The following is a 20,880-nucleotide window of genomic DNA, read 5'->3' as shown; positions in this document are numbered from 1 at the left end:
CAGCAGTGGCCTTTATTAAAGGGGCTCACTCACAGTCTGCCTTTGTAATTACAGTAAAGGCTGGAGGTCTCAGCAGTTGCAGTTGGAGGTTTTCTCCTCCACAGTTTAGGATAACCCTCCTGAGGGCAGTGAGATCAGGGTCAGCTCGTAGAGGAACCACTTCTCATCTGGGTTTCCTGCCTTGCCCAGCAGTTACTGTTTGTGAATCCACCAAAACACACACAGAGCCAGCCAACAGCTTTTTCCATAGAACACCAGAATGGTTTGGGTTGGAAGGGGCCTTAAAGACCATCTAGTCCAACCTCTGCCAAGGGACACCTCCCACTATCCCAGGTTGCTCCAAGCCCTGTCCAACCTGGCCTTGAACACTTCCAGGGATGGGGCAGCCACAGCTTGTCTGGGCAACTTTCATGGAAAGGGAATGATTTCTGTTCCTGCACACCCAGTTCTGCACGTACAATGTGCTGTGCAGGAAAGGGAGCCTTTGAAAGGAAGATGGTTGGATAGAAATTATTAATCCCACACAAGTTTTTTACCTTTAGTTGCTGCTTCTGCTCGGTGCCACAAACCTGGGGGCTGCGACACGGAGGGGATGGAGGCAGGCAGAAAACTCATGCTCTGAGCCTGCATTTCTCTACATTTTTATTTTTATTTTTTTTTTTAAAAATAGAGCCGGGAGTTGGGCTGGTTAAAATTCCAAGTAGTTTGGTGGGTGGGGAAAAAAGCGACTTCTAACAAATACTGATTTTTTTTCCTGCTGCTGACGGCAGCAAAGGACACGGCGGGGCCGGGGGATCAAACGCGGCTCTAGTCTAGACAGAGCCGCACTCCCCGCCTGCCTCAGAAGTTCATACAACACCAGCTGAGCAGAATTTAGCATCTCATTTCCCTAACATGATTAAGATGCAGCTCCGTGTCCTGGGGTACTGACAGGCCCTCAGATCCATCCCCGTTGCCGTTTCCAGCGCTGGAGGAGTAAACTCGCTTTGGAAACGCGGCCCCGCGGACAGATCCCAGTAACGGAGGTTCTCCTTAACTGGGGTTTGAACTCAGCCCTCCCTGCAGTTCTATAATTTGAATATCATTTTCACAGCCCTCGCAAAGCAGCAGATGAATGAGAGATTCCTGGCTTTGAGTCAAAAGCTGCGGTAATTAAATGTTTATAAAACACTTTAAGCATGCGAAGTGCTATTATAGACAGGGAACCAACAGATCTGGCAGATTGGAGCCGGGTTTTGAGGCACACCAGCAAACACAGCTCGTCTCCCCCACTACATCTCTCTTTTAGAGCTGCTAACAGAGGATTATGGAGGCCATTACCAGGTTCCTTTTATTATAACCAGAATAAGTCGAATCAAAATCACTTCCTTCCATACGAACATGTGTGATTCAGAAGTTTTTCCCTCTGTAATAACTATCCAAGCAGAGGGCCAGCTTGCTGTTCAGCTCGGGAAGGAACTACCCCTTGGGAGACGAGAAATTGCTGCTACTTCTGATCTCTCACATAAAACTGAAGAGCTTCCACCTGTTACAGGTTTCTAACACCATCTGCTGTTTAAAAAGAAGATGGCATTGGAGCTCAGCAGCACCGAGAGCTCCTGCTTGTTTGATAAACCAGACGTGACACCAGCTAATCTGTAATTGCCAAAATTACCTTTTTTTTTTTCCTCTTTCAAGCCCTGAACATATTTCAACTTGATCTTCATTATGAAATGAATGATTTCTTCACTAGAAGACCCAGAAGCCCAACGTGCAGCAGCTGAACACCAGGTCCACGCCACACTTCATCCCCAGCCATGGAACTGTATCATTTCAGCACCAAAGCAAATTCCAAGCAATGTCAACCCCTCCAAAGCTTGGCCCAAATAACCAAGTTAACACTGTTTTCTTAGGAGAGAGCCTTGGTCTCCCCAGGGCATGAGGAGCTCAAAGGAAATCATTCTTTATAATAAAAATAAAAATATTGACCTTCTGCTGGCTCACACTGCTGCCTGTAGGACAGAATAAATACTCTAACCAAGGATCCTTTTACTGCTTCCTAATTGAAAGTGATACAAACTTTTGTCCCAGGGAAAACAAAAGAGCCCTGGAGTTCATTATACATATAAATTGAAGGGCTCGCCACCAAATGCTCTGAGTTTTTGTTGCAGATATTCATAATAACAATGATTTTTAAAGAAAAGAGTTTTCTCTAAATAGGTCCCCGCAGAGCCTGGCAATTCACCGTGAGACAACCGTGGGTTTAGACAAAAATCATCCAAAATCTCAATCTAATACCAAACAGGGGTTGCAGCTACAGGACCCTTCTCCGGTGTTACGAAATTTTTTGTCCCAGGAAAAACAGCAGAGCCCTGGAGTTCATTATACATCTAAATTGAAGGGCTCACCATGAAATGCTCTGGGTTTTTGTTGTACTTATTTGTAATAACAACAATTTTTCTAAACAAAACAGAGTTTTCTCCAAAGGGGTCCCTGCAGAGCCCGGCCATTCACCCCTGAGACGAGCAGGGGTTTAGGCGAAAATCACCCAAAATCTCAAAGTCTAACACCAAACAGAGGTTGCAGCCACGGGATCCTCCTCTAATTGTATCACATCAGCCCAGCTACAGCATCACCCCCCCCACATTTCCCATTTCTCACCCCCTCCCCACGTCATTTAAAGAGTCAGTGCCTCCTTTTGTAAGCGATCGGCTCCTCACCCCGGCACTTTCCGTGCACTTCGCGACAAAAGAGACCTTTTACATGTCAATTTATTTTCAGACAAGCATATCTGAAAGGGAGTTTCTCTCCGGAGTCGAATTAGTATTAATGGCAGGTGTTCAGTGCCACACAAAGGGAGGGAGGCAGTAAGACAGCTTGATGTTTTAATAACCGGAGGCAAGGAACTGGAGTGGCAGCGGCCCTCCGGCTTCCCTGGCGTGAGTGAAGGTTTTATTCAGAGCCCCCACGTACTGCCAAAAAGAAGACCTTGAAATATTTTAAATGTTTTTTTCTTTGCCTTGAAAGAGGGATTAAATTGTCGAATGTTCCATGGAAGCCCAGCGCCCGCCCTGCACGCCGTCCGACACGCTCGGAGTCACCGAGCGCTTCCGAAGCCTCCCCCGTCCTTGGGAAGGCGGCCGTGGCCACCACGAGGAGGTGGTGGTGGCACCCAGGAGGCCACCAGCTGCACCATCCAACACCCACCAGTGCCTAAAGATGCAGGAAAAGGAATTAACTGGCTCAAAGGAGGGAGAGGGACTGGCATGAGTTAAAAAAAGTTAAAAAACCCAGACCGCTTTCGCTGTGAAAAAGGAACAGAAGGTGATTGCTGAGGAAGTTACTGGCCTCCAGTTTTAAAGACAGCCTAAAGAATCATGATGGGAGTATTGATCGGGCCAAAATACATTTATTTATGCCCTGGTTAGTTTGACAGAGGGCAGAACCACATCGTTAAGGGGAAGGCACAGCTATGGTACACAGTGGGAAGAAGGGAAACAGCCTCTCAGCCTCTTTTACAGCAGAGATATTGCTGGTTTATACCCCAGAATAGGGAAGTTTAACCTTTCTTACACAAAAACTGTATTATATAGAGCTGTTCAATATAATTTTCAGGCTCTTTGACTTTGGATACTCTTTCTGCACAGGTTAATTCCAGGTAGACTCAGCAATTCGAAGCTGGATTTTGGGATTTCTGCTCCCTTGAGCTTTCATACAGACCTACAGGACAAAAGCTTAAAGGTCAAGTCGATTATTAAACACCTGAACTAACACAAGCAGTTTTCCTTGCAAAGATTTCCTTATGCATGGAAGTTAAATCCATTTCTACCCCTTTTTAAGTCATAACAATTTGTGATATCCTCTGTGTATCCTTTGTCCCAAGTTACAGCTAAATGAGCTCAGACTCTTGTGAGAGCAGATCATTTGGTCTCTCCCAGACACCAGCTCCCCAAAACAGACATTAGACAGCCAACTTTCACCTCAAATAATGCAATTCCAGTTAAGATAACAGTTGGTCCCAGCTGTATTTTGGTAAAGGTCTAATACTGTCAGGACAAAATTAAAAAGGAAAGGACAGAGCCCGGCCGGTCACAAACACCTACAGTTCTCATACACAGAGAATTCAACAAGTCCATTTTTATTGAGCACTGGAATTAAAAAAGGTAACAGCACTTGGTTGATTTGGAACTAAAAATCCAGAGTTGTTTTTACTTATGGATCACTCGGAACAACGTGGGTAAAAGCACCCCGGGGGGGAAGGTGTAGCCCTTCTTGTTCACTCTCTGCTCTGGAGGGATGGAGGTTCCAGGAGCTACAGCTGCACCAAACACAAAGTTCTTCTGACTGGAGAACCCCAGTGAGGTGGAGGGGTTGGTGCCCCAGGCATTGGGGTTGGATGCCCCAGGTATCATCTCCTGGCCAAGGGCTGCTCTCCCCGTGCCCACAGAGCTCTGCACCCGGCTGTCCCCACACACCTCTGAGTTGTCCCCAGCTGGCCTCACACCAGCACAGCACAGGGAGGATTGAGCAAAGGTCATAATGTTTTTCCTGACTGATATTTGAAAACATTTGCAGTTTCATACAAACAATCTTCCAAGCAGGGCAAACATTTGGTTTAATTCCCCCTAAACCGGAGGGCTGAAGACCCTGATGGTCCATATCAAGAGGCTGACAGGGAGTGCTGATTCCCACCAACATATCCAGCCCCATCCATCACTCCAGGCCTTCCCTGGAAATACAATGTAGGAAGTATTTTGAAAAATTGCTGAGGTGTCCACTTCAATTCCAACTTCAACCTCAGCTCCAGAAAGATGTTTATAATTATTGTGTTGGTTGCAACAGATTAAATTAGCTAAAATTAGCACACCACTGGCACAAGAGTTACTGTGGAGTTGTAGGGAAGAGAGGTGAAAACAAGTATTTTTAAGGAAGGCATCTTGGATAATGGTGTCCCCCTCCCCAAATCTCAGCAAAACATTTAATCCGTCTCTGCTGGGGTCAGTGGCAATACCAGTAAGAGGATCCACTGTGAACTGGTGCTGGCCTCCTCCTCTCAGCAGCACTGGACACTCAGGCTGTACTTGGAATAGAGAAAAAGAAAAAAATTGTGACTATTTCAGCTTCTCACTGGCTGCTCCAGGGATTAAACCAGGACCTGCTTGGATTAGGGTAGAGGAGGAGAGAGCTGTACTTTTCAGATAATTCTTTTTATGGAATTCTCCATTTTAAAGCCAAGTGGGACTAAGCAAAAAAGAAAATTTCCTCTCTTGTGACATGATCAGCTAAAAGTAGGAGAAATTCACAGGAAAACCTTTGCTGGCTTCAGTCACATCCTCGAGCTCGTGAGTGTTTGCAGCCCTTTTAGCAACCCTGCTCCTTCTCCCAGGGAACCAGGGAGCTCCAGCAATTCCCTGCAAGTCAGAATGGGGCAGGAATTTATTTCTGGCACAGTTTGCCTCCAAGTGTTGGTTTCTATTAGCACTAAAATGTCCTGAGAGTAAGAAATTCCCTTCCACATCCTGCCAGCTCCTCGTTCCGTGACCGGTTCTAATCACTTCCCACTGCGGAGTGAGGGGTTGCACCTGAGAGGAGGTGGCATGAGATGCAGCCCTACTGCTGGTTTTCCCACCACAGGGCTTTGCAGCTCTCCCAAAAGGCAGGCAAGGAGCACTGTCCCCACACAAGGCAGGGAAACGACCGGATTCTGCAGCTGAAAGTCAGTCAGTAACGTAAAGTCACCTGAATGACACGTTTATTGGACGAGTCAGAAAGAAACCCTGAGTTACCAAGCTGGAGAACAAAGTTAAATTAAAAAAAAACAAAGGATGGTTTTGTTCAGAGGTTCCTGTTGACAGGAAAGGAAAACCCCAAAATGGTAAAAGCAGCAGCCAGAGAAGGTTCTGTTGTCGTCCCCACCTGCCCAGGTGACAAACTCCCATCTGGTGATGGGAGAAAACAGAGATGGGAGGGCAGAGGGAAGGAAGGAGCCAAACCTAGCAGGTGTTCTGGACAGGTGAAGCATCTAAGGGAGGGTTTGGAAAACCCGTGGTTTATTTTGTTCAGAGAACTGAACTGCTGGCTGGGCTGGGGGAGTGTAAGAGAGAGGGAGAAACAGAGGCTGGAAAATCGACCTCACCTGGAACACACACACAGAAAGTGAAGGGGAGGGAAGTCCTTTAAGGACAAGAACACTGCTGGCTGGGAGGCTGCAGGGTTGGCTTTGGGAAGGGCATCCAATGGTTCAAGGAGGGAAAAACCCCAAAGCCCAACCCCCAAATGTGGTACAGTCTTGCAGCTGCAGTGGAGCTGGAGAGGAACAATTCCAAGAAATGCTGCAGCAACAACAAATACCAGGCCCTACACAGGGAAGGGTGAAATCAGAGCTGCTTTTTAGTGCCACTTGACATCAGTTATACATTCTAGTTCTCATATACACGGATGTCTTTAAAAATTGACAATTTACACTTCAAAAAAGTTTTACAGTGAAGTTCTCTCGGCAAAGATCAGTCCACACGAGGAGGAGCCAGTCTTTCAGGAGCAGGAAGGCACTTGGCCTTTCGAGAGCAAACCTCCAAGGGAGCTCCAGTGCAGATACTGACTGTCCCCTGTCCCCATCTTCCACAGGTGTGCAAAATCCAGTGTGTGCCTGCACCGTGTGGCTGCAGCCCAGCCCAGCCCGGCTTCACAGGGTGGTGGAGGGAAGTTTCTTCACCCGCCTCTGTGCCAGGATGGAGGATTCAATGGGCTTCAGCTGAGGGCCTGGCTTGGAGCTGTTCAGTGCAGAGTACGTGGCAGCCATTGCACCCTTGGAGAAAGGGAGGAGAGAGGTAATTTAAGTGTAGAAATCATGTGGGTGTAGAGGAGCTATTTCAGACTCATGGCTTTACAAGATGCAGCCAAACCCACAAACAAAGCCAGAAGCATCTTTCTTATTTCTTTAAATCTCCCTCCTGAACTGATATGCTGTTCAAAACCTCCCTTTTTTATCTCCCCACAAACCCAGCTTGTCTGTATTCCCTCCCCTGCCCCACACCTCTCCAACCTGCCATCCTGCTTTCCCACCCCACCATTGCCCGACCTGGACCTTTCCCAAGGTACACGAGGGACCAGCTGAAGGCTCAGCCCAGACTTTGTACCTTTACAAGCTGAATGTCCTGGTGATTGAGCTGGCTCTGGGGTAAGCTGTCCTTCTGGGTTATCCACGGATGCTGCAGGACCTGCTTGGCTGTGAGACGCTGGTGAGGATCTACGTGGAGCATCTTTGATACCAAATCCTAAGGGCATCGTTTGGAAAAGTCAGACTTTAGAAGATTTCATGCTTTAAATGCAAAAATACCACCTGTCTGCCCCCAGATTAGGTTTTAAATTCAGAGGCCAAGTTTAAAATCCCCAGACATCAAACCCTTTTTGTATGAAATATGTTTTTGGCAGGCCTGGGAGGTATAACACAGCAGCAAACCCCACATGGGTCAGGCACGAGGTTGGTTTTCCATTTTCCATGCAAATATTCACAGCCAGAACTGAAATAAAGCTGCTGTGTGGAAGGCAGACATGGGGGAGAAGCTACACTGCTGGTATTCTTCTCTCTCTTGTGTCCTCCCTCCCCAGCCTCACTGCAACTGGCCTTGATTGACCCCAACCCTTGAATGTAACACAAATATCAACCCCTACCTTGGCCATGTCAGAAATAGTGTCCCAATTGCCTCCACTGATGGAGAACTTCCCCCCACCTATCCGGGTCAGGATCTCTTCTGGAGTGTCACTGGGACCGTTTGCAAAGGGAGTGCAGCTGGGGAGAGAGGAGAGAGCACTGGGTTTACTGGCCTGGGACACAGGCAGGGAGCACCACTGGGCAGCAGTGACTGAGGAGAGTCCTGCTGCCACTGCAGAGCAGGGGGGTCCCAGCCCCAGCCCTGCCTTCCAGGGGGACAGAGCCACTTACCCAGCGAGCATCGTGTACAGGAGAACCCCCAGGCTCCAGATGTCACAGCCCTCGTCGTAGCCCTGGCGTTTCAGTACCTGAGCAGAACAAAGGGAAAACAAAGTGTGTTTTGTTCTTGTCACTGAGCTCATTTCAGAAGAGGGGGCTTGACCCGGGTGCAGCCCATGTGCAAAGCATCCAGAGCCCGACAGAACAGAAAAGTCTTGGACCGAAGGTCAGGATTCAAATCGGACTTTGGTTTCATGGAGCAGAGGAACCCCTCAGGCACATCAAGAAAGAAGCCCTGTTCCAGTGTGGTGACACTGCATGTGTGCTCCCATGCCATGCTGGCTCTCCTTCTTTCTTCCTCACCAAGATAACGGAGTGGAAAATCATCCCACCTCTTTTAACAAGTCACTTAATGAGGAAGGGAAGCAGCCTAGGAAATCACTGGGATTTTACAGTCTCAGTACCCTAAGCAGACCTCTCATGAGGGCAGTGCAGGTTGGAGGACTGCCCTGTAGCTGCACTTGGGATCTCCTGTTTGTTCATTATTACAAGTTGGATCTCTGTAGTTCCCTTTTCCAGGGCAGGCTGGAGTTGGGAATGGGGCAGACCCACTGTGCCAAGAGGGAGAACAGGGACAAGGGGGCTGTCAGAGGGTCTCAGGTCAGCACTTACCTCAGGTGCCACAAAGTTGGCTGTATAGCAGGGAGTCATGAGCAGCCCATTCTCAGCCCTCAGCTGCTTGGCAAAGCCAAAGTCACAAATCCGAATGCTCTCGGGGTTTCCCGACTTATCCACATAGAGGATGTTGCTGGGTTTCAGGTCCCTGTGAACCACCTGTGGAGCAAAGAAAGGGCCACACCCCAGGTAGATAAAGGTCTGAAAGCTGCCTGAGGACACTCAACCCCTGCTCTGGTCCCACATCTGCTTTGCCAAGAGAGCAACACCAGCGAGAAATAATTGTCCTGACGGGCAGAGTTACTCCCTGGAGGAGAGGGAGCACAGTGTAATGCCAGAGAATTCCCAGGAAGACCATACTCACCCCTTGGGAATGCAGATACTCCACTGTTTTACAGATCATGTGCAGGACTGAACTGGCTTCCCTCTCTGAGAAAAACTTCTGTCTGAGGATTTTATCCAGCAGCTCCCCTCCCCTCATCAGCTCAGTCACCAGGTACACGAACTTCCCGTCGTCGTACACCTTCCAAAGCAAACGTGGGGAGGGGATTAACCAAAAAGTGCTTCTGGAGCTTCCCTTTTGTGCTTCTACCACCGAGAAGCAGAGATCAGCAGAGGTGGCTCTGGGGGTGCTTCCCCACCCCAGAACCATGGAATATCCTGAGTTGGAAGAGACCCACAAGGATCATCAAAGTCCAACTCCTGGCCCTGCACAGGACAACTCCAAGAATCCCACCCTGTCACTGAGAGTGTTGCCCAAACACTCCTGGAGCTCTGGCAGCCTTGGGGCCATGACCACTGCCCTGGGGAGTCTGTTCAGTGCCAACCACCCTCTGGGGGAAGAACCTTTTCATAACAGAGACAGAGCGACACATCAAGCTGGGCTGTTGGGCCACCCGTGCTGGAGCTGAAATCTGCTCCCTGAGCAGCCTGCACTTCCTAGACCAAAACACAGGGAAGTCATTCAAGCCACACTCACATCTTTCAAGGTGATGATGTTTGGATGCTGCCCGTACCGCAGCAGGATTTCTATTTCCTCAGAAGGGTCCCGCTTGCTCTTGTCAATCATCTGCAGGAGTAGGGAGAAGCAGGATTAGTCATAACGGGGTGAGAAGGGGGCCAGGACAAAGCACACAAGCTGAGTTTGGGGCCTTGCAGAGCTCCTGTGCCATATCTGCTCCCCTGCTCTCTGTAGCAGCTGGAGAAGGGGAAGTTGTGTTCCTAATCCCCAAAGTTTTATGTCTGTTGTATTTGTTAAGATCTGGTGTAGCCACAGCTTTGCAAGCAAAGGTGAGGTGCTCTCCTCTCTCTGAGGGAAGAGAATGCTGCTCCCTGCTATTCCTGGGGAAGTGCAGGTACATGCACAGGAGCACAGAAATTGTCCTTTTAGGCCCTACACGAGCAGGGAAAGCGATTTCACTCCTGGATGTTATTTTGCTCTTCGTGGGATGAGCAGAAACAGAATCACAGAATGGTTTTGGGTTGGGAGGGACCTTAAAGAACATCTAGACCAGGCTGCTCCAAGCCCTGTCCAACCTGGCCTCGAACACTTCCAGGGATGGGGCAGCCACAGCTTCTCTGGGCAAAAATCTAGCAGGGGAGCTCAGTTCTGAGGGCAGGGCTCTGACCTTGACTGCGTACTCCATGTTGGTGGCTTTGTGGATGCAGCGTTTGCACACGGAGTAGGAGCCGACGCCGATCACCTCCTTCACCACGTACCCGTCGCTGAACTGGACGTTCTTGCCGTGCAGCTGCTGCAGGAGCAGAAAGGGGAGATGAGCTGTGAGGGTTCAGGGAAGGGTTTGTGCAATGTGATGAGTTAACTGGCAGAGCTGGCAGACTGTCTGCTACATCCCACAGCTTCTCCTCCCGGCTGGGAGAGGGAGGAGAAGAGAGCAAGGCAGATATAGGTCAGTGGGATAACACTGTCTGCTCCGAGCGTGGTGTGTTTGGGTGGCACCTTCAACCCACAGGCATTTACAGACCCCCACCAGCACAGATCCACGTGGGGAGAGGAAAAACCACAGCCCCGCGTTTTCCTGCCAACCTGTGCACAGTGTGACAGTCAATGGAAACGAAAGAAAAACAGGATGCAAGAATTCCAAACAGACACCGCCTCGGGCTTCCTGTCAGAGCTGCTCTGGGCAGCACAGACCTGGAGTGTCTCTGTGCTTTCAAACAGTTGTTCCAGTGTCTCCATTTCTCACCTGCACAACCGAATGCAGGGGTGGCTGGGCAGGTTTCACCTTGCCATCCTCCATCAGCCCGGTCGCCACGAAACTGAAGCCTCGGAAGAGCTGGTGGGCCCCCGCGCTGGGGGGGACGCCTGGGGAATCTGCAACAGGAGTGCAAACACAGCTTGAAGAGGGCTGGTTCTGCAAGCCTTCCCCTCGCTCCCAGGAGCTGTGGCTGATGCTGAGTTTATTCCAAACAAGAGCCACACCAGCAGCACCCAGCTTACCCCTAACACCCCACGGAGAATCATGGAGTCATCCAGGTTGGAAAAGCCCTCTAAGATCAGCGAGTCCAACCATTCCCCCAGCCCTGCCGAGGCCGCTGCTAAACCGTGGCCCCAAGTGCCACATCCACGTGTCTTTTAAATGCCTCCAGGGATGGCGACTCCACCACTGCCCTGGGCAGCTGTGCCAGGGTTTGACAACCCCTTTCCACGAAGCAGTTTTCTTTAATATTCAACCTAAACCTCCCATGGCACAACTTGAGGCCATTTCCTCTTGTCTCACTTGTGAGAAGAGCCCGACATCTCTATGGCTGGGCCACCCTCTCAGTGCTGGAACCACCTGAGCTGGCAGCACCAGCCCGAGGCAAACCTTGCCCTGCAGGCACCAGATGCTCTGCGGTGTTAAATATTAAACCACAGAGCATCACCTCACACAGGAAGCTCTGGCTTTTGCGTGAAGTCACACAAACCTTTCGGCGTGCGCGACGTGAATTCCGTGTCAAAGTAGAAGGTGTCGTCTGGCTGGCCCACTGCAGGCTTGAAGGGGGGCTTGATTTCCCTGCGGTACAGCTTCTGCAAAACACAGAGAGTGCTCTGACGGGTGCAGCCTTCCAGAGGGTGCAAAGGCTGGCAAGGAAAGAGATTTTGTGAAACTCCCTGGCTTAGCATTTAGCTACAGCTCAGCAGCCTGAGAGAGGACTTCTCGGCTTTTGAGTCAGTTTGTGGAGAATTATTATGAGTTGCATCATATATTAAATCAAGAAAATAAGTGTTCTATAGGCAACTTGCCCCCACTCCAAGTGCAGCATCCATAAAGCATTTTCCTTGACAGGCTCTCCCACCTCCTCCTAACTCCCTTTAGGGCTTTGCTGACACGTATCTCCCCAGGGATGGCCAGAGGAGATGCATTAGGAGGACATTCATATCCCAGAACTCCCACAAGTGCCTTTTTAAATTGCTTCCTGAAGCAAAAATTGGAAATAAGCTTTACTGGCATTGCTGGAGGGTCAGTCTAGCAGCTTGCAGGGACCTTGGAAGTATTAGGAGTGATCTTCAAATCCCTTACCGAGTAAGGGAAAACAGGGAAGAAACAAAACTGTGTGGCAAAGTAGGGAGCTGGCCAGAAGCAGTTGGGAAGTGCCAGTTCAGTGATTGCCCTGATTTCCTGGCCAGGAACGTTTCCCTGATTCCTTCCCACTTAGTGCATGACAAACCTTGTGCCAAACCCCAATTAAAACCTGCTCTTCTCTGCTGACAGATGAGTAAATTCAATCTGAGGTGAGGTGACAGGCAACCCAAGTATGGAACAGTTCTGTGACAAACAGAATTTCAGTTTCGGGAAGGATTATTGGGATGGATGGGGACAGGGGCTGGTGGCTCTCCCCTGGCTGCTCAAGCACCATGACCACGCTATTCCTGCTGCCAGAAGCGAATTGCTGGTGCTGAATGGTGAAGAAATCTGCTTTTGTGTTTCCAGTACTCACGTTCCAGTCAATGGTGGAGTAGAAAGGATGGCGCTTGATCTCTTCTGCCCCATCCGGTCCAGAACCTGCAAGATGCACCACGGAGCACGTTGCACTAAACCCCTGACAAGGTGAGGGTGACACAACACAGCCAGGGGGGATGGAGAGCTTGGCTGCAGCTAACCATTAACTGAGCACAAGCGTGAACACGCTGCTGACCCAGGAGGGTGAGAGAGGCCCCGATAGGGCATCAGGTGTATTTAGAAGGAAACAAAACATTTGTCTTACCTAATCTGTTGGCCGGATTCCTCTTGAACAGGGCTCTCAGGAGGCTCTGCGCCTCAGCACTCAGGAACTGTGGCATGCCCAGCTTCGCTCTGGGGAGGAAGTTTTGCAATCAGCTGCAGGTTTAAAGAAGTCAAGCCACAAGCTGACTGCAGCACCTCCACCCCCAAAAAGCACAGTCATCCCCTTGGCATTTACACTGCACCCTTCTAACTAACTGTTGGTAGGAAACCGCTTGCCAAATAACGCCATTCAATTGCGAGAGCCCCCAGATTGCAACACGGCTCAAAAAGCAGCACCTCCTATGCAGGCAGGAGAGAGAAACTCCTCTTACTTGAGGATGAGGGTCATGGTCTCCTTACGGTCCTTCCCCTGGAAGGGCAGCGCACCGGTGAGCATCTCAAACTGGGAGGAAAAGAGAAAAAGGGGGGGGATCATGTTTGGGCAAGGCTGAGGGTTGCACAGATCTCACTGCACCTTCATCTGCTCGTGAAAAGCTTGAGGGATCCCAAGCCTGGCTCTAACAGAGCTCACAGGCATCGTGTTTTCTCAGGAGGAGCTTCGGATCACAAGGTTTGTGCAGCGGGAACACGTTCGGGCCAGCGCCGGCTCCTGCGGGAGCCCTGGGATTCAGCAGCTGCCAGATGGTGGCACCAGATCTGCACGGACACCCACATCCCGGCACTGGGGTGGACACGGACACCCCCCCATCCCAGAGCTCACCGGGACAGCCCCCTCGGGAGCGCTGCCTCCCACGGGAAACCCACCCAGCTCCTGGCTGGGCGCCAGGACAGCCCCTTACGGAGCCCTTTGGGGAGGGTGGGGAACACCCCAGGTCAGCAGGTCTGGCAGACACACAGACCCGTGTCCGGGTGTTCCAGGGCTGGAGCAGCTGCTCCTCCCAGTGCCCGCAGACCCTGGCTGGGTACGTACCATCAGGACCCCGTAGGACCACCAGTCAGCGCTGTGAGAGTGGCCCTGGCGATTCACCACCTCTGGGGCCATGTACTCCACTGTCCCACAGAAGGAATAGGCCTTCTTCTCGTGGTCTATGGCCTCCTTACTCAAGCCAAAATCTACACAAGAGAAAGCCCGTCAGCACACACCCCCACGTGCCCTGAGCAGTCACACAAGGAGCTCCATACTTCAAGAACCGACCTTGCAGGAGCCCAAGGCCTTGTGGAGTCCCTCACCTGTGAGTTTGATGTGCCCTTCTTCATCCAAGAGGATGCTGCATCAGGAATGGAAAAAACAAGTTGTTACAGTCTGCAGTGAGGGCTGGTGAGAACAAACACTGCAGTGGATGGTCGGAGGTGCTGCCAAAATCCAGAGGAGAAAGTTACCTGTCCCTTCTCCCAGTGCTTTAAGCTCCATCACCAAGACATAAGAGGGACCAGGAGCAGCTCCCTTCTCTCTACATCCTCAGCTTCACATGGAGCAAATGACCCACACAGGTTGCACTCGCCCTGATCCCCACATACCCCAGGCAAGGAGAACCAAGCCATGCAGAGGCCCAGCCTGGTGCCTCCTTCCCCCAAGGGCTCTCAAACTGCTTAAAGCTGGAGCCCAGAGGCTGCCAAGGATTGCTGTTCACACACGTGGTGCACATATGCTGCCTCCTGGCCACAACCACTGATCTGAGGAGCGGCAGCCTTGGATTGGCACTGCCACCTCTCATCTGCCTGGCCCTGGGCCATCCTCCAGCCCTGCCTGTGTGGAGGGCTGGCTACAGGTTCGGGGCTGGATGCAGGACTGGGATCCCTGGCTCAGCTGGGCCACACGTACTTCTCTGGTTTGAGATCCCTGTATATGATCCCCAGGCTGTGCAAATGGTCCAGTCCCAGCGCCAGCTCCGCCAGGTAGAACTTCACGTCCTCCTCGGTGAACATGACCTGCAGGGAGGGACAGGGAGAGCAGAGGTGCTGGGGTCACAGGGCCAGCAGTGAGACCCTTCATGTCCATGTTGCCCCCTCCTGCTGTTTCTAAGTTTCCCAGAGTTTGCCCCCCATCCTAAAGTACCCATTCATGGAATGACAGAATGGTTTGGGTTGGAAGGGGACAGAGACACCTTCCACTAGCCCAGATTGCTCCAAGCCTCGTCCAACCTGGCCTTGGACACTTCCAGGGGTGAGGCAGCCACAGATTCTCTGGGCAACCTGTGCCAGGGCCTCCCTACCCTCACAGGGAACAATTTCTTCTCAACATCTAATATAAATCTCCCCTCTTTTAGTTTTTGTTATTAACATGATGCCCAGCAGAAGCTGCTGCAGAGGTGAGACCTGCTGCCTGTGCTGCTGCTTTCCTGCCAGAACACAGGATTCCCAAAACACCCTCTCCCGTTGCCAGCTGTGGACTAGCAGCAGGTTGCAGGTTGTTTCCACCCCTCTCAAGGGTGAGTCCCTTCTCCAGGCCATTAAGCACAGATGAACTGGGAGCCTCAGCAACCCACCGAGATGCCAGAGCATACCCACCTCTTTGGAAAGCCGAGTAAAAAGGTCACCTCCTCTGAGGAAATCCAAGATGAGGTACAGCTTCCCCTCTGTCTGGAATGCTGAAACACAAGCCAGAGCGGGAATCAGACCCCTCCACTGAGGGAAGGCTCCGTGGTGTTCCATTAATCACTTAAATCCCAGTGGCTCCAGTTGGGCAGATGCCCTGCGTGGTTACTGGGTTAAACGCAGGTAGGGCTGATATCTGAGGTAAAGGAGATGGCCTGTCTGTGCTGCTGAAATGGGAGCTCACCACAGCACTCTGGCACTGCAGAAAATCCTCCTTTTATGGGGGTCTGGTTCCCTTCCAGCCCTACAGAAAGGTCTGTTTTCCCAGGAGAGGCACTGGTCACTTCACAGCGAACAAAGCTGACTCTAGCTTGACTAGTTAACTCTACTTTCTCAGTTTCTCCTGATTTAATGTTTTAATCCCAAGGATTTGATGTTTCAACCTCTTCTCCTGGTCTGTTCTCTGTTCCCCATTCAATAGCTGGAGCGAGTACGGGACCACAGACCCTTCCAGGAAAGGATTTGTGTTAAGGGGATTGCATCTAAAAGCAAAGAGTCTGTTGGAGCCTGCAGCCCCTCTCCCAGCATCCCAAACAGCCCCACACTCACCATAGTGGAGTTTCACCACAAAGGGATGGTTTACATCAGCCAGGATGTCCCTTTCTATCTTTGTCCTTAGTCGATCACGCACTGTGGGAAGACAGGAACAGCTCAGACACAGAAAAAGCCTCAGAGTACCCCAGTCTTGTCCTCAACCTTAAGCCCTTGAGCACCAAGCAGCTTGAGCCAAGGGTCTGTTGCAGATGGAGAGAAAAGGAGGCTGTTTGGCTGGGATAAAGATGCTCCTCTTTTACCTAAACCACCCCGGGACTGCTGTGACATTTCCCCAGCGCTCTTTAAGTCAGGGAGGGTCAGAGCATCACAGTAAGAGTCTCCTTCCTACCTTTCAGTGTCGCCTTCTTAAGCACTTTCATGGCATAGAGGTGGTTGCTGTCTGGTGGTGTTATTTTTCTCACCAAGAAAACCTGAGGCAGAAGAACAGCACATTCAGCAAGCACTGAACACTGGCAGTAGGAGCTGGATGCCTCGCAAAGTGGCAGACCTCACAGTAACCCTAAAAGGCAGCTGTACCTCCTGTGAAACCCCATGGGGTTTTCAGGGAAGTGCTGTGTGTGGACTCCTCTCCTCACCCCCCACCTCCAGCCATTGCAGCATTTGTGTTTTCCTACTGCACTTCCCTCCTCTTGCCTTCCACACCTCTTGCTCACTCCTGCAGCTCCCGTGGGGCTCTGGCTGATGCCTGGGAGCTGTGACTGGAAGCACTGATGCTTCAATGTACCACAAATCCTGCTGGTTTGTCAGTCAGATCAACTCCTTATTATTCAGGTCCTGCATCCTCTGGATTTTTGCCTCCTTCCTTTCCCTGGTGTCTCATTCTACCTGGTTTTAGGCAGCTTCAAAAACACACCACCCGCAAGTGGTGGCCTTGGCAGTGTTACTGCTTGGACTGGATGATCTCAGAGGTCTTTTCCAACCCAAATGATTCTCTGATTCTACAAAGCCACTGCTGCATTTGCCCAGGAAACAGCACACAGTCCTGTCCAAGCCCCCACTGTCAGCTGATAACTGATTGACATGAAGCTGATTTAATGTGCCAGCAGATGGTCTGTGAGAGACTGGATTATTTACATGCTGAAATAGATAAGAGTTACAGGCTACTTCCTTCCTGCTTCACAGAAGGGAAACTGGACCATAAACAGGGGCTAGAACCAGTTCCTGGCACACAGTTCTGAGAAGGGAGGAACATGCCTGAGCCCTTCAAGCCCTCAGTTTGACTGACAGTTTGGCAGGCAGCTGAAGAGCTGCAGGAGGCCCTTCTGCCCTGTGTGACACCTGAGCAGGACATTCCTGCTCTCCTCCTGACCATCTGCAAAAGGGATTACAGGGCAATTTGGACATTCAGGCTGGTCCTTAGGAAAGGCATCACTACAGTCACCTTCCAGGTTAGAAGCACCCATTTGGGTGCTCAGTTGGGCTCATCCATCAGATTTTGACAGTCCAGTGGGAACCAGGAAAGTGGTTTTGTTGGGAACAGTCCCTTCTGTCATCAAAATCATTTCTGTCATGGCATATAGGAAAGAGTGATCTCACCTTGCCAAAGGAGCCCTGTCCCAGCACCTTCAGCAGCTCAAACTGCGAGGGATCAGCCTTCTCAGAGCCTTCCTTCACATGGTGTGTGATGTTGAACTCCTGCACGACACCTTCTCCCTGGAAAAGAGGGGACACGGTTGGCCGGGACTCCCGAAGAAGGGAAAGCAGCCCTATGGGATTATGGGACAAGGGTTGGAGCTACAGACCCCCAGTAACCACGTCTGAGAGAACCACAAAAGCTGGTGCTTGTCACAGGTATCAACATCTGGAATAAATAAGTCAGGGGCAAGGTAGCACCAGGCAGCCTTGGCACACTCCCCCTGCTCTCCCGACGGGTGCCGCGCTGGCTTTGAACTGCATTTCAGAAGAGTGCTTGCAAAGCACCTTCCTTTTTAAGGCACTGGTAGCAAAAACAGGAGTGTTTATGCCACTAAAAATCCCACAACACACACACACAAAAAAAATACGGCACTGTTGTCAAAACAGGGCCAGGGTTGGCAAAAATCAGACATGTTGGAGCCCATCTGCTCGGCAATCTGAGCAACTCTGCAACATAAGTCTTAGTGCATCTTCAGCACATACAGATGATGCTTTAACAGACTCGAGGCTTCAAGAAGATTGAGGGGAAGCCAAGGTCTCTGGCACATGTTTTGTTTAAAACACATTATTTTACTTATAAAAAAAAAAAGGAAAGAAGAAAAAATAGATTTAATCAGCATGAATAGAATAAACTCATCAACGGAGCTAGGCCAGCACTCCAGCACAGCCACAGACCCTGAGGTGATGCTGCAACACCTCCTGTTCCCAGCAAACCTTTTCCATACTTCTGATGACTGAAGCCCCCACCCTGTGCTGCTTTCTATTGCATCCCAGATACACTGAGACTTTTTATAGTAGTAGTCTTCCATCTAAGCCTTTCCCTCTACTTCTCTTTATCATGCCTGGTCAGTATATCTGAACTTGGATTCCCTCTGAGCTTGATCTGCTCCAGCCCCTCTCCCACAGGGCGGGCTGGACTCAACTTCCCACTCCTACAGACATGACTCTTACTCAGGCCATAAATCCCTTGTAGCTGGGCATCTTGCAAGGGCAAGTCCAGGCTCCTCAGCACTTCCCTCCCACGTTATCCAGTGCAGATATCCTGGTTGCTTTTTGGACTCAAAGACCAGCAATTATGTTCCAAAGTGCATTGAGCTCGGTTCTCCCTGACCCTTGGGCAGACGTGGCCATCAGAGGCTGCAGGAAGCTGCAACCACTATTTCGTTTTTCCCCTTGTGGAGTTGGGGGGGAAAAAAAAAAGAAATTACACTTTATTTACTAAAGCTGCTCAGACACTTGGTTGGGAACCACCTAATCAAAGCAGCTTTTAAACCCAACAGGAACCAAGTGCCAGGCCCTGCCTCTCCTCTGCCCCAGCCCACTCCCCACCCTCCCAGCGCCTGCGGATGTGGTTGCCCACCTGCACTGAGCACCCACCCTTCCCTCCCCGCTCCCAGGCTGGGCTTTTCTCTAGCTTAGGAAGTGGCTCTGTTCCCATGGTGGTGGCTTTGCTCTCTGCTGTGTTCCTCAGACACTCAGGGCTGGCAGAGGAGCCCACACTCCCGAGGGGTGCAGCAGGGGCAGCCCGAGCACGGGGAGGGGGCAGGGGCAGAGGAGCTCCCTGGTGTTATCCTGCCTTTCCCTGGCCCCAGTGATCACAGGGGAGAAGGATCCTATAATCCCTGCAACAACATGTTTTCGTGTTCCTTATGATCTCCTGCTTAAAGCAGCCACTTTGCATTTCTGGTTTCGTTTGGAGGCTTAGTCCCTGCAGAAAGCTGCCGTGAGAAACAGCTTCCCACCTCTAGCCAGGAGCTGGAGCAGGAGCCAGCTAAGAGGTCTCCTCCTGCTAGTCCAGCTCTCCAGGGAGTGACCCCACAGCAGGAAGAGACTCGGGGAGGGGACCAGTGGAAGCTGTGGGTTCTTCCCCTCCCTTCATATTCCTGAAAACACTAAAGAGAAAGCAGTTCTGCACAGCATCAGCACCTGTAGGACCACACACGCTTCACCCCGTAGCATCACACACCTATGCTGAGAGGAACATTTAAAATGAAGTCCTGTATCCACCTCTGAGACATCTGGACCCATCCAGGACCCGTTAGGGAGAAATTCCTCCCTGTGAGGGTGGGGAGGCCCTGGCACAGCTTGCCCAGAGAAGCTGTGGCTGCCCCATCCCTGGAAGTGTCCAAGGCCAGGTTGAATGGGGCTTGGAGCAACCTGGGCTAGTGGAAGGTGTCCCTGCCCATGGCAGGGGGTGGGACAAGATGAGCTTTAAAGTCCCTTCCAACCCAAACCATCCTGTGATCCTCCTACCACAGCTCCTCAGGAGCAGCAGAGCTGTGTTTCCACAGCTGTGGGAATTCTTTGCAACAGCAAAACCTGGCATGTTCAACTGCAAGTGGTTTCAGCAGCCCAAGCTGCAGCTGAGGGCAGGCAGGGTTTGCATACACAGCCAGACCACACACACCAACGAGGCCAGCAGTGGCACCAGCTCAGGCACTGCTGATAGAGACACTGAGAAACGCTTTGAGATGCCATTTGGCATCTTGCTGACACAAGGGATTGTTTCCCTCCCATGGACTCGTCCAGCAACTTGGAATTCAACGCTCAGGACTCTGGCCAGCAGCTCTTACAGCCTGGTTAGCAGCACACCACAAGTGTCCAGCACAAGAGCACACCGAGACAAGTTTCTTCCAACGGCACCATTAAAAAACCATCCCAGAAAGCAGAGAAAGAGAAACAAGCCAGACTGCTCCGAATATCCCTCGGGAGCATCAGCCAGCGGGAGCAAGGGAGGCAGAGGGAGGCAGGGCCGTGGTACTGACCGGGCTGCTGAGCTGGCTGGGGGCAGGCAGCTGGAGGCTGCAGGGCTTGGCTCGGTGCTTCCTCTGCAGCCAGAGCGTGAGGAAGGCCCAGAGGCGAGGAAGTTTAGGGTCGCTCTCCATCCTTCCATCCCGATCCACATCGTCCAGCCCCAGGAACCGCCGCCCCCGCCAGCTCCCAGGGCTCTGGGGGGTGCTCAGGGTGCCGGATGAGGAGATACAGGTGGTTGGAGGCGGTGGCAGATGCGCAGTGGGGACGAGAGAGTCGGTCACACGGAGGCAGGTTCACTCTCCCACTCCCCAGCAACAGCTCTTGTGGTTTTTTTCTTTTTTTTTTTTTTTTTTTTTTAGGGTTTCCTTTTCAAAAAAATAATAATCTCACGGCTCCTCGTTCGTGTTTGGGTTCCCTGGCTCAGACAAGACACTGATAGAAAATGCACACAGCCTAGTTAAATTGATTTCCATCTAGTGCTGCCCGAATTTCACACCAGGCTGTGAGCTTTGAGGTATTTCCACAACAGGGCAAAATTCTGAGAAGCCACTTTTGTCTTTAAAAAGGAAGAGGAAAGCTCTTGAGAAC

The 20,880-nt window shown here is 51.1% G+C and overlaps 3 protein-coding genes across 5 annotated transcripts in view; 2 read left to right on the top strand and 1 right to left on the bottom strand.

Annotated features, from left to right (window-relative positions):
* Positions 1 to 20,880, top strand: part of UBXN11 (UBX domain protein 11) — a 283,062-nt gene that overhangs the window by 160,021 nt on the left and 102,161 nt on the right. The window lies entirely within an intron of this gene.
* The window catches only part of GPATCH3 (G-patch domain containing 3), a 200,690-nt gene that overhangs the window by 130,316 nt on the left and 49,494 nt on the right, over positions 1 to 20,880 (top strand). The gene's annotated exons all lie outside the window — the stretch shown is intronic.
* The window catches only part of RPS6KA1 (ribosomal protein S6 kinase A1), a 38,094-nt gene continuing 22,928 nt past the window's right edge, over positions 5,715 to 20,880 (bottom strand). For 2 of the 3 annotated variants that reach the window (XM_051807138.1, XM_051807141.1), the window contains 20 exons: positions 17,440 to 17,556; positions 16,232 to 16,313; positions 15,898 to 15,978; positions 15,262 to 15,341; positions 14,576 to 14,682; positions 13,984 to 14,021; positions 13,724 to 13,866; positions 13,125 to 13,195; positions 12,794 to 12,882; positions 12,527 to 12,591; positions 11,513 to 11,615; positions 10,792 to 10,919; positions 10,213 to 10,338; positions 9,564 to 9,653; positions 8,949 to 9,107; positions 8,582 to 8,743; positions 7,922 to 7,998; positions 7,651 to 7,768; positions 7,116 to 7,253; positions 5,715 to 6,784 (listed from right to left, as the gene is read on the bottom strand). In XM_051807138.1, the coding sequence (XP_051663098.1) occupies positions 6,662 to 6,784; positions 7,116 to 7,253; positions 7,651 to 7,768; positions 7,922 to 7,998; positions 8,582 to 8,743; positions 8,949 to 9,107; positions 9,564 to 9,653; positions 10,213 to 10,338; positions 10,792 to 10,919; positions 11,513 to 11,615; positions 12,527 to 12,591; positions 12,794 to 12,882; positions 13,125 to 13,195; positions 13,724 to 13,866; positions 13,984 to 14,021; positions 14,576 to 14,682; positions 15,262 to 15,341; positions 15,898 to 15,978; positions 16,232 to 16,313; positions 17,440 to 17,556 (2,097 nt within the window). In that variant the 3' untranslated portion in view covers positions 5,715 to 6,661. Of the gene's footprint in view, positions 6,785 to 7,115; positions 7,254 to 7,650; positions 7,769 to 7,921; positions 7,999 to 8,581; positions 8,744 to 8,948; positions 9,108 to 9,563; positions 9,654 to 10,212; positions 10,339 to 10,791; positions 10,920 to 11,512; positions 11,616 to 12,526; positions 12,592 to 12,793; positions 12,883 to 13,124; positions 13,196 to 13,723; positions 13,867 to 13,983; positions 14,022 to 14,575; positions 14,683 to 15,261; positions 15,342 to 15,897; positions 15,979 to 16,231; positions 16,314 to 17,439; positions 17,557 to 20,303; positions 20,574 to 20,880 lie in introns of those variants that run through there. The other variant, XM_051807142.1, reaches the window with a different exon arrangement.

This window comes from Manacus candei, unplaced genomic scaffold (assembly GCF_025592945.1).
Source record: "Manacus candei isolate 608988 ecotype Guabito, Panama unplaced genomic scaffold, ASM2559294v1 h1tg000070l, whole genome shotgun sequence".
NCBI lineage: Eukaryota > Metazoa > Chordata > Aves > Passeriformes > Pipridae > Manacus > Manacus candei.
The sequence above is the reverse complement of the archived record's forward strand: the minus strand, read 5'-3'. Positions and strand labels throughout refer to the sequence as shown.